Raw genomic sequence first — 17,596 nt, forward strand, 5'->3', positions numbered from 1 at the left:
AATTTTTCACAGAAATTATGTAATAACGGTTTGAAATTGTTCTCAGTATCGCTGGCGTTAATAAATGTAAATTTACCATCTACACTTCACACCTCATAAATTCAAAATTTAAAAAAATCCCAAAACTACGAAATTCCGCCCTGGATTCCACAAAATCTCTGTGCTACGATTTTCCAGCGAAAATTTTATGCGCACGCATGACCATGTATTCTGAGTGTTAACGAAAATCGTAAAGGAACAAGAAACTCTTCGCATACAACTGATTTATCGTCCGTTTCATGCATTCATTCCATGAAATCATGCTTGAAACCCTGGTTTCAACCACCACCAACACGATTACAGCCGAGCAGCAAAACAGTTCAGTATAACCAAGTGGCTGGTTCGTCAATCTGCCCAATTTGACGTCAAAACTAATATAAAATTTTGTATTTCCATACCACAAAATATCTCCCAACGAGCAATACAAGAGAAAGAAGAAAAAAATAACAAACTATACAGCAGAATATTTTACATAATCGGTTTTACACACGTTATAGAAAGGAATTTTACCGCAATCATTATATTTTCTTTAGTTTCGATTAGAATAATAATTTCGAAGAAAATTCTTTGTACCCATTTAAAGGTTCAACGAATTAATCATTTTGTGTTGCATCGAGTGGAAGTGGTGGTACAATTTCGTTTTAATAACATTCGGACAATAAAAAGAATCGAGAGACGTAAATTTATTATGAAGTGTGTTGTGTGTTGTATATAGCAAAGTGATACGAAAGTCATGTCGTCGAAGAAAATGGAACTTTCAATGGACTTGGGAAATTGGAAGCTCTTTTTCTCGAAACTTGTTTCGTTCTTTATTTGATGATTGCAAAACGGAAACTAATAAAATCGAATATCTAACTGGCTGAAGTGAGATTTTAATTATTTTGTTAAATAAATCGGTGTGTGATATAATACAGAGCCAACACAAAAAACGGAAGTAGAATGCGATCAGTAGGAGTGACTAAATTCTTTTCATTGAATACTGACAACGTCCTGGCTACAGAACTAATGAAATGTGAAAGTTAGTGCCATGAATCGACGATATTCCAATCTCTATTGTCTTGCCGAGCCAATGGAATAATCATTTTTCAACACTAATTTGTTGGATGTCATCAGTTTCGAGAAAATGGTACGTAACATTCATTATGAAACACGACCACTTCATGCATAATAATGCATAGGATAGGATATAATATACCCCATTATGTGGCCAATTGAGAATAATTTTATTAAATTGTGTGATGTGCATTAGTTGCCATTCATCGATTAACGTTTAGCTTATCCTGCTTACGAGAGTATAATAAATTAATTTACAATGGCAATAAAGTTGACCCTTTTGGTGGTACGGTCACACACACACTCACACACACCCACCCACCAAGAGTGCAGGAAAATGATGTGACGAGAATAGATAATTTTAAAGAAAAGCATAAACTAAAAAACATTTGACGGCATGCAAGCGGAGGCACTCATGGGAAATTTTCGTACCAGTTCGTGTCGTTGAATTTTCTCTGTTGGTTCATCTCAGTTTCTTTGAAGAAAAACATCTTTTGAATAATTTATAAAGGGAAGGTGTGCCTACATTAAACTATCCAAGTGTGTTTGTATATCTAGATCAAAGACTTGCGTTTTGCATGTAGTTTTTAATGAAGAACATACCTCCCTGATTCGAAGGACAATATTTGCTTCAAAAGATTTCAAACGAAATGTGTGCAACTCTACTAAATTGCAATGAGAAACAGCAACAGATTTACAGTATTTACAGCAGTTACCAGCAATTGTCCAAATGCAAGCTTTCGTTTTAAATAAAACCTTTTAAATGCTACGAACTTTCTTACAAACATAAACTATTTTTTTTACCTTGTTAAAAGTTTTTATTATTTACATAAACTAACCTTTGCTGATATGCTATTAGACCTATTCAAAAGCACCTAGTTCTCAATACTGTCTTTCCAGATTCCGGGAGCCACAAAGATTGCAAATTTAACAAGTGAATTTATTGTAAAGCGTCCGAACAGTTTGATTGACTGACTAAAATTAAGAGGTTCCGAGCCTACGCTGAAATTGTAGTCTACATTTCTGCATTTCGAAATTTTTGATCGCTGATATCTTTTTACAAGAGCCCTTTTTAAAAAATGTACGACCACATTTTCGAGTAAAAATATGTCAGCTTTGAATAAAAAATAAAATTGTCTGTGAAAGTTCCATGTGCTTTGAGAAAAGTGTACCTTTGATGCAAATTTGGGGCATCGGTACAGTTTTCTCAAAGCACATGGAACTTTCACAGACAATTTTATTTTTTATTCAAAGCTGACATATTTTTACTCGAAAATGTGGTCGTACATTTTTCAAAAAGGGCTCTCGTAATAAAATATCAGCGATCAAAAATTTCGAAACGCAGAAATGTAGGCTACAATTTCAGCGTAGGCTTGGAACCTCTTAATGACAGTAGCACACTACTTACTATTCTTTCCAAATTCTACAATTCTAGCACTCCTCCTCAATTTGAATAATCTTAAAATCTTACTCCCCCCAATTGTACCTAATCTTCAGCCTTTCCCTAAAAAAATTATTTTCTCGTTCAGAACCAATATTTCAATGTACAGGGCTAACACGCTGATTGTACATAAAATTCCAATCGCTTTCTATTCCAAATTCTATTTGTTTGCTAATTGCAATCGTTTTCCAACTCATATCGTATGCCTGTTGGTTTTCCAGATTCCGGAATCAGTGACTAAGCACACTAATTGAGAAGATTTATGCACTAATGTCACAAAAAGACATTTCCCAAACAATAATTTTTCGGTGCATGAATATCCCTCAATTATGCTTCTTGATTACGAGATCATCCAAATTGTATAATCTAACATTTAAAGCTTAAGAGTCAATTCGCCAAAACTTCAACCAAGTTGTATGAAACATGAAAACAAGCCATCAGCGATTTTCGGCGGGTACACAGTAATCGATTCAGGTGATCCTTCTGAGTCATTTGCAACAAAAAAAAATCCTCGAAATAATTATGTTTTCACGCCAGAAATCATGAAAAAATGTACTGCGCGAGGGTGACCAAAATTGTTTTTGTTGCATATCACCAAGAATACGTAACGCATTTATCTGAAATTATGGTCATTGGTAGAGGTGTTGACGCCGCATAAGCTGACCTTTAAAACGTTTCGAAATTTTTCGTGTATGTGGTGCAGTAGCTATTTTAGGGGAAAAAAATTCCAACTTTTGCAGAGTGTTTTCAAAAAGTTACAACGATAGACTTCGAAGATATGGGTGGCGTTGGGTAGGTAGTGACCTCTACTATCCATGACACCATGAACCTACCGCGGCACGACTTTCGTTGAGCTTCAATTTTGATTGAAGTATACTAACACAAAAATTCTCTATAATTCCACTTTTCTTCGCGTCTATTTCAATTTTTCTGACGTATGTGACAATTTTAAATCAGGGCTGCAGTTACTGGCACCTTACGCTTCGGGAAATTTCGTTTAGGGCCTATAAAATTTGAAACAAAACCAACTGATTCAATTGTGTCACATGTTCCTCGGGTATCTCCAGACTTCCTAGTATGGCCAGTGCGGCACTGTATCAAGTGTTTACTAGCATATTAGAATCATATTTTGTACTTTAGCCACTTACCGGAAGGATTTGGAAAATTTTCACAAATGTACGAATACGAAAAATTCGACATATTTCCGAGCAGCGAACCCAAACTTTTTCTCTTTTTTTATCTTCAAAAAATATTTTATTTTTCTTTAAGTTTTAGGATAAGAAGAAAAAATCCGACCCCACATGATTTGCCTAGCCTACAATTTCAGATAGGATTACCCTTTCACAGATGGCACATACATTTTCATTATTATCTATTGATCGAAGTATAGGTGTAATTAACACAAAATCTTAAGCTTTATTGACTTCCCTTCTGCTGTTATAAGAAAGCAGTCATAGTAGGTACATTAACATTTAATTTTTGCCATCACCATCGTTTAACGAATTTAATCTTTTAGAGAAGATATTTGTCCAGGAGTCTAAGGCTTATCACTTTGTTTTTAATTGTACCTTCTCCACATCGCGTTATCTATTCGATATTACTGATGACTATTAATTGACTCTCATTACTAAGTGAGTCATTACACTATTCTGTCATTATTCCCAACTGATGGACAGTAAATTGTTCTGATGTAATTACTTTCCCCCATTTTTTTAATATCTAAGAACAATGGTAGCCAACATTTTGTGCAGTTCCGAACGTTCACTTTTGGCTCAAGGCTATTGCAAACAATTCTATTTTTATTGAAAGCTAACCAATTTGTGGTCAGGATTGTGGTTTAACATTTTTCAAAAAGGATTGTTGTAAAACGTTATCAGCAAATAACAACTGAAGACAATAATTTAGTAGTATTGATTGTTCTACAGAGAATTGAAATAATTTCTATCGAAATCCACTTAATCGAGCGAAGGGCAATTAACGTGCACCCACTAAAAAAAATCATTTTTAATTTCTTCTGCTTTGGGAACACTTAAATGAAATTAGAAAACTTTATTATTCTATAAATATAAAAGCTTTCATTATGAGGCCACGTCCGTGTAAAAAATAATGAAAATATCAAATCGTTTAGTTTCTATGACTGTGGAGTTATAATTACTTGAACACAATAAGTATATAGTGAGGACTCAAATGTTGTTGTGGCGTAAGGTCATAACTTATTTTTAAAAAAATATTTTTTATTTTTACCATCAATTCTACTATTGTTTCATAGGGAAAAGGTTAAAGTTAGCCATAGTAATTTCAAAATTCCAAATAGGAAAATAAAGGCGGACGGAAACAACAGATTAAAGTTTGAAGTGCCCTCCTTATTCAATATCAACATCAATATTATTATGTCCATGTGTAACGTATACACTTAAATCCAATAATCCATCGATGATAGCTGTCCTACTGAATGAATTTTTCATCATTGCAAAGTATGTTGATTGGTGAACCTCACTTATAAACTCAGAAGTTTGTGACGAAGAATTTATTGATTCAAAAATGTGTCCCTAAAGTGGTTAAGTTTTTCCCCCATCTCCAACTTAAACCTTCTACACTGGAAAGTGGTTTTTAACAATCTTACTAGCCTCGTGGGATACACTGTTAAAGAACAAGAGAACGTTAAGGGAAGAACGGTTTATTTTAGTTATTCCAATAGAAGGTGGCCTGATTAAAGTGATGCATATGGTCAGGCCCGACTTGGATATGCCCAAATGTCTTTACAATTATTTGTTTGAGGGATGGGTTTTCCATTATTTTTTTTTAAATAAAAGCGGCTTTAAGAAGGCAATGCGGTCCTGCATACGATATCTTTTTTAGAACTCTGCATTAGCGTCATAAATGTTCCGTTCTAACTGTTTTGTATCGTCTTTTTTTAGGAGAATCAACGGTGAAAGAAAGTCTTCGGAAACCATGCTAGACTATGCAGCGTGTTCCAATAGCCGATGAAACAGATTTCTACCAGCCATAAGATTCAACGCTGTTCGAAAAAACGTAGAGCGATTAAGCGGCGCATTATCAACCTGAACTTAAGCATAAAATGGCTGATGAGCCGGAACAGCTTCGAACATTAAAACAAAAAGCCTTATTCTATACCACAGCGTTTTTCGTTCTGCTTGGAACCTTTAGCTTATTTGCATTTTTATTCCTGGTACCATTTGTAATTGATCCTGCCTTCACCACAATTTTCATGCAATTTGACACAAATGCTGCTTTCTGTGTGACTGTTGAAACCGAACATTTCAAAGGAGCTTCAAATTGCTCCTGGACCAGTTGTAGAGAAGGATGCACAAAGGAAGTGTACGAATGCACACAGATCCGCGTGAATTACAAAGTGTTTAAACCGTCGAATTCTAGCAACGAAACTGTAGATAGTAACATTATAGATGAAATTAGTGCTATGGAGCCAAGAGACAAAGTTCGGGTTGAACGAGGAATCATACCCGATTATGAATATTCGGACAACTTGATTCCTGAAAGGGATTCGGAAAAATCAATTGAAGGCGTTAAGTTTATGGATTATTCCGAAGAATCAGACCCGACGTTGACTGGGAATGATTCATGGTTCTTTACCGGCGCAAGGCTATTTCCGAACGTCAAAGGTTGTGGTTATCCGCCCATGCTAAATTGCAGCATATGGGCGAAGAAATACAAGGAAATTGGTTCGAATTTCTCGTGCTATTATTCGAAAGTTGATCCCGGTCTTGTGATAAGTGACCTGGATATGTGGCAAAATTCGCTCAATCTGGTCCTTGCAATGGCCATTCCAATACCATCATTTATCATTTCCATCATATACTTGACCTTTGCCTACTTTAAAATCTATAACGAAGACGAAGAGAAGGCACCGCTCGACAAAAATGCCGAAGAAATTGACGGCGAAAATCTGGAAAATGAAACGGACGAAGTGATATCTCCGAATGGGCCGATTGGTTCGGGACCGTTAACACCGAATTCGGATCTAGCATCATTTGGACACCAGTTGAAGGTCAAAATGGCTGATGAAATGTCCAGGGATAGTTTGGATGGTGGTCTGTTATCGAATTCGATTTCGCTTCAAGGGTAAGATTTCCAGTTTTATTATTATGTTTAAGACGAATCAACACAGCGTGTGCAAAAATGATATATTTCGATGATAGCTTTGTATCCCGGTCCTTCCTACAAAAGGTTGAACCATCGTATCAAAATGTGTTGGCTTCGAGTAAAGATAATGAATTGTCGTGGTGGTATAACTTACTATGTGAAAATGCAATAGTGGGCACAAATTCCGAGTTTTCTCGTAGTGTGTTTATCAGTGTTTGTGTGTTTATCAGAGTGCCAACACTTCTGGACACAAAACGATGGTTCCACTTTTTCCAGAAAGGACGCGGATATGCAGTCAGCATCGAAAATATATAATTTTTTTTCGCACAAATTTAGGCTACAATTTAGCGTTGTGTCGATTCGTCTCAAGTCGCTAGATGTTTTATAAGGATTTTGTAGAACTATTCAAAGGAAAGTCATATACAGTACAGACGCCATGACGTCTGTGAATAGCCTATGAATTGTAAAATTTATTACAGGGAAAAGTTTTTAACGTAGGGTTTTAGAATCTACAATGTAGATAGATTTTGTATTTTATCAGTGCTGCTAACAAGTTTAATAGTGTCGATTCCGCTTGGACTCAAACCTATTGTTCTGCTAATCCACTCTCGCACAAGAGGACTTTCAAAATTGGTGCAAATAACTTGACAGCTTTGCACGAAAGAATCATAGCTTAAAGTATGTGAAACAATGTTTGACTGGAACACAGGTTGAATAAAGAAACTACCCACCGCTCTAACATTCCCCTAGAACTAAGATTTACGGACTCTTTCAAATAGGTTACAGGAACAAAGTCATCAAAATGTTAGGTACTGTGATGTTAACGAAAAGTCAAAATGGCTTACCATAATGTTTGTGTGTAAATCTGTTCCTCGTAGAATTGGCCCGAACGTGGAGTGCGCCGAGAATATTTGAGAACTCAATTTCTCGAATGAAATATCTGCGCTTCAACGACTTAGATCAAACCAAGGTAAATATATGGGCTGAGGTGAGGCCTAGCACAATAGCTCGATGCTAATGGCAACTTTTTTTTTTAAATGGTTGACTTTGATTTACTTATGTTTCACAAAATGTTGTGCCTATCACAAAACAGATGGCCCAGGTTTGTAAGCAATTTTGTGATTTTAAATAAAAGGGAGAGATAGCGTTTATAGCGATCTTTCGTGCCACTGCTCATCTGATTCGGTTATATCTACCTTGGACCAAACCAATAGTTGAAGATCACTTTTTCACACAGTAGTAGCTACATTAGTATTAATGGTTAGTTATCGAATCTAGTACTTGATTTGGTAGAATTATTTTCGACAAATTGAAATGAAATCTCTTACTTCATTTGTTTTACTATGTATTTTGCTATAAAAAGACGACGTTTGCTTGAATATTCTTATTTGCGGCGTCTGACCCTAGAATAGTCCATTCGTAACATTTTTCTTTTATCAATAATCTTACTATTTGTTGTAGAAATCTGAGTAAAACAATGACAACCAGTATATCAACACCACCTGGTCCAATTGCTGCCGTCTAAATTAAATGGAAAATTGAAAATAAAATTAAGTGAGAGCAAAAGAGACCGAAATTTGAAAAGAAAACCTAAAATCCACACATACACACTGTACAGTTGATACATAAAATGAAATCAATATATAAATTAGGTAAGCCAGAGAAAATAAATTTAATTAGTTAGCATTACAAAAACAAAGTAAAACAAACAAGCAATTTTTTATAAATTCTTTTGTGATTCAAAAAATTATTAAATTTTAAAATTGCAATACGAACGAAAGTGTTTTCCGTATTTCAATTTTAAAATTGATAAAATATCTAAAATAGTACCTAAATAAATCATTAAATTAAATAATTTGAAGACAAAAAAAAAACAGAAAACTCTGTTAAAAACGTACATATATCCAATTTGAGCAATGTGGCCATGATTTTTATTTTTTATATTTCGATAAATAAAGTTTAAGATAGTGCGTGAAAGATAAAACATAAATAATTTAACAGTGAAAAAGCATTTATATACCAAAACGTAACTTTAGTAACAATATGCACCAAGCCATTAAATTACGAATTAATTCAATTATTTGCTCATATTAAAATCAAAAGAAACTAAACAAAAAAAAAACATTTTATTAAACAGAATCACATTATTTTTATCAAAATATCGACTATAAATGTAATATCTATAACAAAGTCAATTTTCTCGGAAAATTCGTATAATCGATGGATCATGGATGGATAAACACACTTTTATCGGAACAACATTTACATTTACACTCATGATGCATTTTATTCTTCAGCTTTCTTCACTACCCTTCCATGTTAGGCCAAAATTGCGTACCACATTGTATGCGTGTTTAGAAAAAGCTTTGAGGTTTTTTCGGATTCAATTCTAAAAGTGGAACACAAAAGAAGCTTAAACGAAAGCTTTTCAAAAGCAAAGAAAAACAAGTCCTTTTTTTTGCTTAACACGGCAGGACTGAGGGGAGAAGCACTTATTGGATTAATTTGGCCGAACAATTTTTTTTCTTTTGATTTCGGTTTGTGGTTCGACTTGTAGAGCTTAAGAGTTTTTAGCAAACCACTGGTTAATACTCAAAAAAAAAAACCTTTAAATCGTGTCACTGATTGGCTTTATACAAAATTAAAATCTATAAAGCTTGGCTCGTACAATTTTTTTATGACAGAAAATGCAAAAGCTCTACAACGTCATTCGGCCTGTCGATTTAAAAAAATGTTGCGTCGCACTCATATCTGAGACTAATTTTACTAAATGTACCAAGAGAAATGTGTCACGACCCGATCATTGGTGTAACACGTGTTTCTCATTTAGTCGCTTCATTTTACCGACACTACCTGCTGGGAACAACCGTTATACTCTATGAAATTCAGAGACTGCTAAACGTGCTGTTTTGTTCGAATATTTTTGTAAAAAATTCATACTCCACAAAGATAAGGTAGTGCCACTTTTCAACGGACAATTTGAACAGAAAATCTTCCTAAATACAGCATCACCAATCAATGACCAACTAAGCATTGCGAAGATTTCTACTAGATTGAAAATTCTTAGAGTTGTTCTTAGTCGTCTCGAATCATCTTTCTTCCTTAAAATGTGGTGGTCAATATGACAAAAGCTTTTTTCCTACGATGCAAAAGCTTGTAAAAAATGTTGTTGAACGAGCAGTACCGATGTGGTGGAGAGTGTGGTATGATTCATCTATGTAAAGAAAAAAAAATCATCTGCATTTCACTTATTGTAACTTCGAGCACATTTATGTAGACTTGGAACCATTGTCCATAACAATACTAATTTGAGATTGACTTGGTTAAGAATTTAAATGAAAAATCACGTACTAAACTGAACGCTAGTTTAACTCCGAAAACTGAAATATTTAAAAACTTCGAAAATCAAAAGAACCTTTTTCTTTTGCTGTTTCGGTCTTATGAATTTATTTTAAATTGAAGGCCGGTATACACTAACCCGTGCATTGAATTATCTCTTTGAGTTGTTAACGGTGTTTTTATTTCCGATCTTTTTGACGTTTGACCTGAAGAATATTTCCCGTCTGATATAGCGCTTGCCTAATGTACAGCCACTCAAAAAATCGGAAGGATTTCTGGTCTATAGACTAAAAGATTCTTGGTAATTATGCCATTTCTTCATAGGCGATGCGTGCAAGAAGAGAACGTAAACGTTTCTGAAGTTTTAAGTTAGTTATTTGACTAATAAAAGATATATTTTATTGCACGGATAAGTGTGTCCAGGCCATTATAAAATGTATTTGCATTGGTTTTTAATCAAATAAGAAACCTAAAAATTTTACTTAAAAATAAAGGCGATCATCTGTGATTTAAATTTGATGTTGTAGCTCATGTAATCTATAATGTAAAACGTACACATTTTAATTTGAGTGTTTTATCAGTTTTTCATTACTTAAAAAAAGATTAAATAAAAAAACAAATATAATTACATTGAAACAAAATGATGCTGTAGGTAGACTTTGCATCTATATTTTAGTACTGTATAGGTTGATGAAACTGTTTCAAACTCTTAAACCTGAAGTTTGTTCGCGTAAATGTATTTAGTTTAGCTTAAGTTACAAGAAGAAAAAAAAAGTTTATTGTTAAATCAAGTTCGTTAAAAGTTAAAATGGAAAGATAAAAACGATTTAAAATTTATGACAAAATAATTAACTAATAAAACGATTAAATTATCGATGATAATAGCTTTAAAGATTTGATTCACCGGAAACAAAACTGCATTAATTAAATTAGCAAGAAAAAAAATATGACAAACTTCGATTAAGAAAAATGAAAAAAAAAAAAATTATAAAAAATGTTAAAATCTGTTTGCGGTAGGGCACTAACAATAAGGGGAGACCCTTACAAAATATAGCTGTTCCAGAGTCAATAGATATTCAACAAAAATTTGTTATTATTTCGGAAACCAACATTTTTTCATTGAATTGGCACAATAACGAATTTCTTTATTAGGAAAATTAAGAACATTTTTGGTCAGAATTTTTTGTTTCTAGTTTAAAATGTGACAAGAACAAACATTCAGTGGTATCACACAAGTCCTTCAACGATAATTATTTCTGTTGTGTTAAAACAAAAACAAAAACTCACCGCGTTTGTGTCTTTGCTTTTGAAAAGCTTTTGAGGGCTTTAAGCCACTTTTTGTGTTCCGCTGAAATGATCCATTTTTCCAATGGAATCCAAAAGCTTTCGAAAGCTCTCTAAAGCTTGCATGCAATTTGACACGTTATTTTTTCTATTTTGCTCTAATACATTTCTTATTTATCGCATATAAAGGAGAAAGTTATACCAAGCTCGTCGAAATTCTTATACGCACGAGATTGGAAATAAGACGAGCAGTTGGTGTGAGCAAGCTTAACGATCATCTCGACATAATAGTTAATGGTCCATCGATCCTATCTGTTCTTGTGGTCTGGCACCTGAGACTGGTGTATTTGCGATATCAATTATCTCATTTCTTCTTTATTGAACAGTGTTAAACAATCCAGACAACTAATTCTGCTGGTCGATCTTCTAGTCTTCCTTCTATTTTCTATCAAACACACTAAAATGATTTATCTTATGTGAATCACATTTGAATAATTTTCTCCACCAAATCCACTAAAATGTGTTTGACATTTTAATGTTTTATCAGCTAGTTGCGCTAGTTTCACTCTACATTCAATTATTTGACATTTCGTGAGGAGATTGTGTATATAATCAACCAGAGAAAATATTAGGAGATTATGTGCCGATCGCTCCATAGGATACCTTCGGTGAGTCCATTTTCATATAAAATATTTTTTGTGGACCCTTTATCCTAAAATCTATTCGGAACTCGTCAAGAAACATCCACATAGCTATTTGGGCAAGCATAATTACTGGTATAAATATTCTTTTGATCTATCCAATCATCTGTTACAAAATCTTTTAATTCATTAGTTTTAACAATAATTTTGTCAGACATACCTTGTAAACATGACCGAATCGTTTATATTATCTGTCGTGTCGATCAACTAGATGGCATAGCCTGATGTAAAAGGTGAATCTTTTGTTATTTATTTAAAGTGCAATGAACAGTCATCGTATCACGCTTGTGTATAATTGCAATTTTAAGTTTTATATATAAATAAAGTCACGAAATAAAGCGATTATATTCTAAATAAATTTGATTTGCTATAAGAAAACATTTAAATCTAATTAATAGAGCTAACAACAAAGAAAAAATATTTAAATTAGCATCCATTTTGAAAATGTAATAAGAAAGAAAAGGAAAAAAAAATATTTTTGTTTCTCATAAAAATAGTAAGCATTCCATAATTAAATTAAAAATTGAAAAAAAAAATTAAATTTAACCTGCATCCAAACTATAAAAAAAAAATTAAAAAAATCAACAAAAATTTAATTAATAAATCGTCGTAAATGAATTTATTATTGAAAAAAATGATATTATGATATAAATACAATTTGCAATAAGCTAAAAACAACACTGGTCCTTAAATAAGCTCACTACAAAATTTATATTTATAAAATAAATTTATGAAAAGTTATTAATTTTCAAAGATATACAAAGTTATATATATATTAAAAAAAACTTTAAAAAATATATATCGCGGATGCAGAGAGAATTTTAATCTCGATAAATTAAAGTTGATAAATAAATTTGAGAGAGATAAAAAAAAAGTAAAATGGATAATAAGACGTCGTCGACGACACACAAATATATCGGAGACATTTCAAGTGAAGATCAAGTGCGAAATTGAAAACCAAAAATATATAAAAAAATTGTGTATTTTGAAGAATTTTTGCTTTTTCTTTTGCTAAATACAACTTACACTTAATAAAAGAACTGTTGTGAAAGCTTTACTAAAAAAGTAAATTTTATTTTATTGATTTTGGATGGAATGTCCTCAACTACGGTTTCAGAGTTTGCGTTAAATCTCAACCTTGCTCATTTTCTGCTTGGGATTTTACGAAACACAGTCTATAGATCTTTTCGGTTGACCACTGGCAGGACGATCGCAAACTTTTTGTCCAAACTAAACACTTCTCAAAGAGGGGAAGTTTTGAAATATATTTTTTAGGAAAACGGTTAATATAGAAAATGCTAGTGGAAAATTGAACTAAACATTTATTAGCAACCGTGAAATGTTTATATTTGAAGTCAAGGAAAATAAAAGCGTTGAATCGCTGGAAATTCTCTAAAATTTGTTGCTGCATTTGCAGGAATTTAAATAACATTCCGATTTTGCGAGGTTGGGTATGATTAGTTTGCACACAAAATCGTCAAAGCAATCCACTGTGCTGTGCTGTCATCAGTTTCGAAAACCGAGTAGATCTAATCTATAAATAGGGACATTGCGATTTTTACTTAAATTATAGGTTGCCAATAGGGTGATTAAGAGTTTCACTTATAGGTTGACGGAGAACTTGAAATTTACTAGGTCCCACCTATTGGGCGGGTCAGGTCCCTTGACTGACACTTTTCTAAATGTATCTTTGACGTATTCATGAAAACTTGTCACATTTATTACATAATATATTTACCACGCAAATGACAGTAAAATTTGTCACATTTTTTTTTCTTGGTTTTCTCTTATCGAGGGTAAGGTGGAATTATTTTTGACCACTTTTTGAGCTCTCAATTTTCTTTAAAATTTTCAATTTTCAAGATTTTCAATCAACCTCAAATCATAAATAAAATATGACTCGTGTAGATTACGACCCTCGCTTCGCTCTGACCGTAAACTTCCCACTCGTATGAGCTGTCTATTATTCTGTTTGATTGCATTTTTGGTACATCAGAGTAGATGCACAAAATTCACAAAATAAAAAAGTGCGATAGATATTCGTCTCTAACACTTTTGCGTAAAAAAGGAAGTTCCCCGGTACTTAATATACCTTCACATGGTGACCAGGTAAAAAATTTACATAATTAGTTTTTGTTTCATCATTAAAAATAACTCAGTTTACCAATATTTTCGGTAAATTGGTACCACTCTAAAATGGTAAAGGGATTAAAAATATTTGTAAAAGGAGAAATTTATTTGTAGACCGAGAAAAAATAATCACTCGATTTCCCATTCACAAAACCTTCAATCGTGAATAAAATGTTACGACTCGTGTGAATTACGGCCCTCGCTTCGCTCTGGCCGCAAACTTCACACTCGTAAAATTTTTACAATATTCTCTTTGATTCATTTAATTCCATGTATTTAAAAAAAAAAACTTCAAAAATTAGTTGAGATAATTCATCTTATATTGCCTGTAAAAATTTAACTTTTTTATTAAAATTTCTTGCACTTTTTAATCAAAGTGTGCTAATTTGATAACAGGCATTTTGCTGGCGTAAGATGTGCTTGTAAAGGGAGTAAAAAACTACCTACTTGATAAATGACAAACAACTTGATAGTCAACTATCAAATTTGATAGTCAACTATCAAATTTGATAGTCAACTATCAAATTTGATAGTCAACTATCAAATTTGATAGTCAACTATCAAATTTGATAGTCAACTGTCAAGTTGTTAGTCAACTATCAAATTTGATAGTTGACTAACAACTTGATAGTTGACTAACAACTTGATAGTTGAGTAACAACTTGATAGTTGACTAACAACTTGATAGTTGACTATCAAATTTGATAGTCAACTATCAAATTTGATAGTCAACTGTCAAGTTGTTAGTCAACTATCAAATTTGATAGTCAACTATCAAGTTGTTAGTCAACTATCAAGTTGTTAGTCAACTATCAAATTTGATAGTCAACTATCAAGTTGTTAGCAACAGATGTTTACACGTTAGAAGATGGGCATCGAATGATGAAATTATTCTTCCTACTAGTTCCATGCACGTCGAAAACAAACTTATATGATTTACCCACACTACCAAACAAAATCAAATTTCATCAAAGTAATCTTTTTTAATTGAGGCTATGATCAACAGTATAAGATCCCGTTTTTCTCGGATAGTTTCCAGATCCTTAGCCCTACATAGCCCATCTTCGAACTTAGCCTCGGGATTTTAATTCCACGTATTTAAAAAAAGAATCATCCAAATTGGTTGAGAATTACTCAAGTTATCGTGCCCTCAACGATTTTTTGTCACCCACATTTAACGTTTTTCATAGCATTTCATACATTTTCAATCACAGTGAACCTTTTTGTTACCCACATTTTTCGGTATTTTCTGGAAGCTGCGGGAATTTGCTCATAGATAGGCCTCACAGATAAATGGAATTTTTGGCTAATACTTAAAACATATAATTCCAGTCATTGAAAGAGTATTTAAAATTCCACGAATCAATGCTAACTTTTTGCATTATTGTTCTTTGAAGAACGAATTAAGTACAATGACGCTCTTAACGATAAATCGAAAAATTAGAACGAAGTTCTGTGAGATATGAAATCTCAATATTCCCATCTGCGTAACAAGCGCCTTTTGCAATTAAACCAAAAAATTCATTTTATTATACGAGCCTATCACGCAATTTTTTTCGTTTTAATAATTTAAAATTAAACCTTTCCAGCTACCAGTCTAAATAAAAAAGACAAAATTTCGATTCTGTGGACAATAATCATTCAAAATCAAAATTATACACAAAAATGTGCGCCAACAATGCGAATTGAATGATTAAAGTGTGCGCACTCCAAACGTTTCAGATGTATGCATTGCACAGTGCTTTCTACGGCAATAAGATAGCCGTGCCTTTTTGCCCACAAATGTTCTCAGTGATATTTTGACCAAAATATCCGATTAATCTTCACCAAACTTTAGAGAATGAAAGTTCCACACGACTTTTAGCGGTACTCCCCAAAAAAAGTTCAAAAAGTTTTGTTTTTGTTCCCGTACGGACTCTCTCAAAAGGGCATTTGGGGTGCTATATAGCACCCCAAATGCCCTTTTGAGAGAGTTCGTTTTCATAGTAAATATTAACTTTTTGATTTGTTTTTTGGGAATATCGTTAAAAGTCGTGGGGAACTTTCATTCTCTAAAGTTTGGTGAAGATTGATCGGACATTTTGGTCAAAATATCACTCAGAACATTTGTGGGCAAAAAGGCACGGCTATCTTATTGCCGTAAAAAGCACTGTGCAATGCATACATCTGAAACGTTTGGAATGCGCACACTTTAATCATTCAATTCGCATTGTTGGCGCGCATTTTTGTGTATAATTTTGATTTTGAATGATTATTGTTCACAGAATCGAAATTTTGTCTTTTTTATTTAGACTGGTAGCTGGTAGGTTTAATTTTAAATTATTAAAACGAAAAAAATTGCGTGATAGGCTCGTATAATAAAATGAATTTTTTGGTTTAATTGCAAAAGGCGCTTGTTACGCAGATGGGAATATTGAGATTTCATATCTCACAGAACTTCGTTCTAATTTTTCGAGTTATCGTTAAGAGCGTCATTGTACTTAATTCGTTCTTCAAAGAACAATAATGCAAAAAGTTAGCATTGATTCGTGGAATTTTAAATACACTTTCAATGACTGGAATTATATGTTTTAAGTATTAGCCAAAAATTCCATTTATCTGTGAGGCCTATCTATGAGCAAATTCCCGCAGCTTCCTGGTGTAAGACCCTGACTTTCAGTCAAGGGAATAACTTGGCTCTACCTATACTTGGTATGGGTAAGTTAATTATTAAAGTTTTACGTCAACGGCCGATTGTAAAACTGATTACTATTCCGGACTCCTGAGGTCATGTGCTATGGCATGTTGGCATTTGGTGTGACTAAAATCAATCGAGTAAAAAATTAATTGTTTTTCTGTTGACATCGATTTGGTTGCAGTAGCGACATCTTTGAGTGAAATAAGTGAATCGATAGAGTTGATTTGTTTTTAAATGGAGCAATAAAAACTCAAGTAAAACACAACAGAAAATGTGTCGGTTTTTTTAAAATTCCACGTATTCGAACACGAAAGCTTGACTTTTTATCACTTTTTATCAAGCATGAGTGGTACTCTAAATAGAGTACTGAAACAGAACAGTGTATCGAACAAATTTTGGCACTGTAAAAAATGTGGAAAATTTTTTCATACAAAAAAGGACTCTATTTGGCAGCTGTCACTCGAAGCACTTTTGCTTGAAGTGCGTTGTCACTAGTGATATATACTACATGTGTCGAAAATCGTACTTTTCATGTTTCAAGCATTATTTTCGACTTTGGTTTTGCGTCGGATTTACACGAAATCTCTACTTTTCATCGGTTTATCCCTTGTCATGTTCAATTGCAAGGATCAAGTAACTATTGTTAAAATTCGAGGTTTACCTATTTGTCGGCTGAGAGAGTATTGTAACATAAGGACTAATCCCATGATGACATTCGCATCCACCTTTAACTCAACTTAACATTAGAATACGTGTTTGTACACGATGGCATCCGAATGTTACAATACTCTGGAGGCATACAAACATACC

The 17,596-nt window shown here is 33.2% G+C and overlaps 1 protein-coding gene across 1 annotated transcript; it reads left to right on the top strand.

Annotated features, from left to right (window-relative positions):
* The first annotated feature begins 242 nt into the window (after positions 1-242).
* LOC119067039 (protein tipE) lies at positions 243-8,188 on the top strand. Its single transcript, XM_037169778.1, has 3 exons — positions 243-1,165; positions 5,452-6,634; positions 8,117-8,188. Exons 2-3 carry the CDS (start codon positions 5,613-5,615, stop codon positions 8,178-8,180), a joined length of 1,086 nt encoding a protein of 361 aa, XP_037025673.1. The 5' UTR covers positions 243-1,165; positions 5,452-5,612; the 3' UTR covers positions 8,181-8,188.
* The last annotated feature ends 9,408 nt before the right edge of the window (positions 8,189-17,596 follow it).

This window comes from Bradysia coprophila, chromosome II, assembly GCF_014529535.1.
Source record: "Bradysia coprophila strain Holo2 chromosome II, BU_Bcop_v1, whole genome shotgun sequence".
NCBI lineage: Eukaryota > Metazoa > Arthropoda > Insecta > Diptera > Sciaridae > Bradysia > Bradysia coprophila.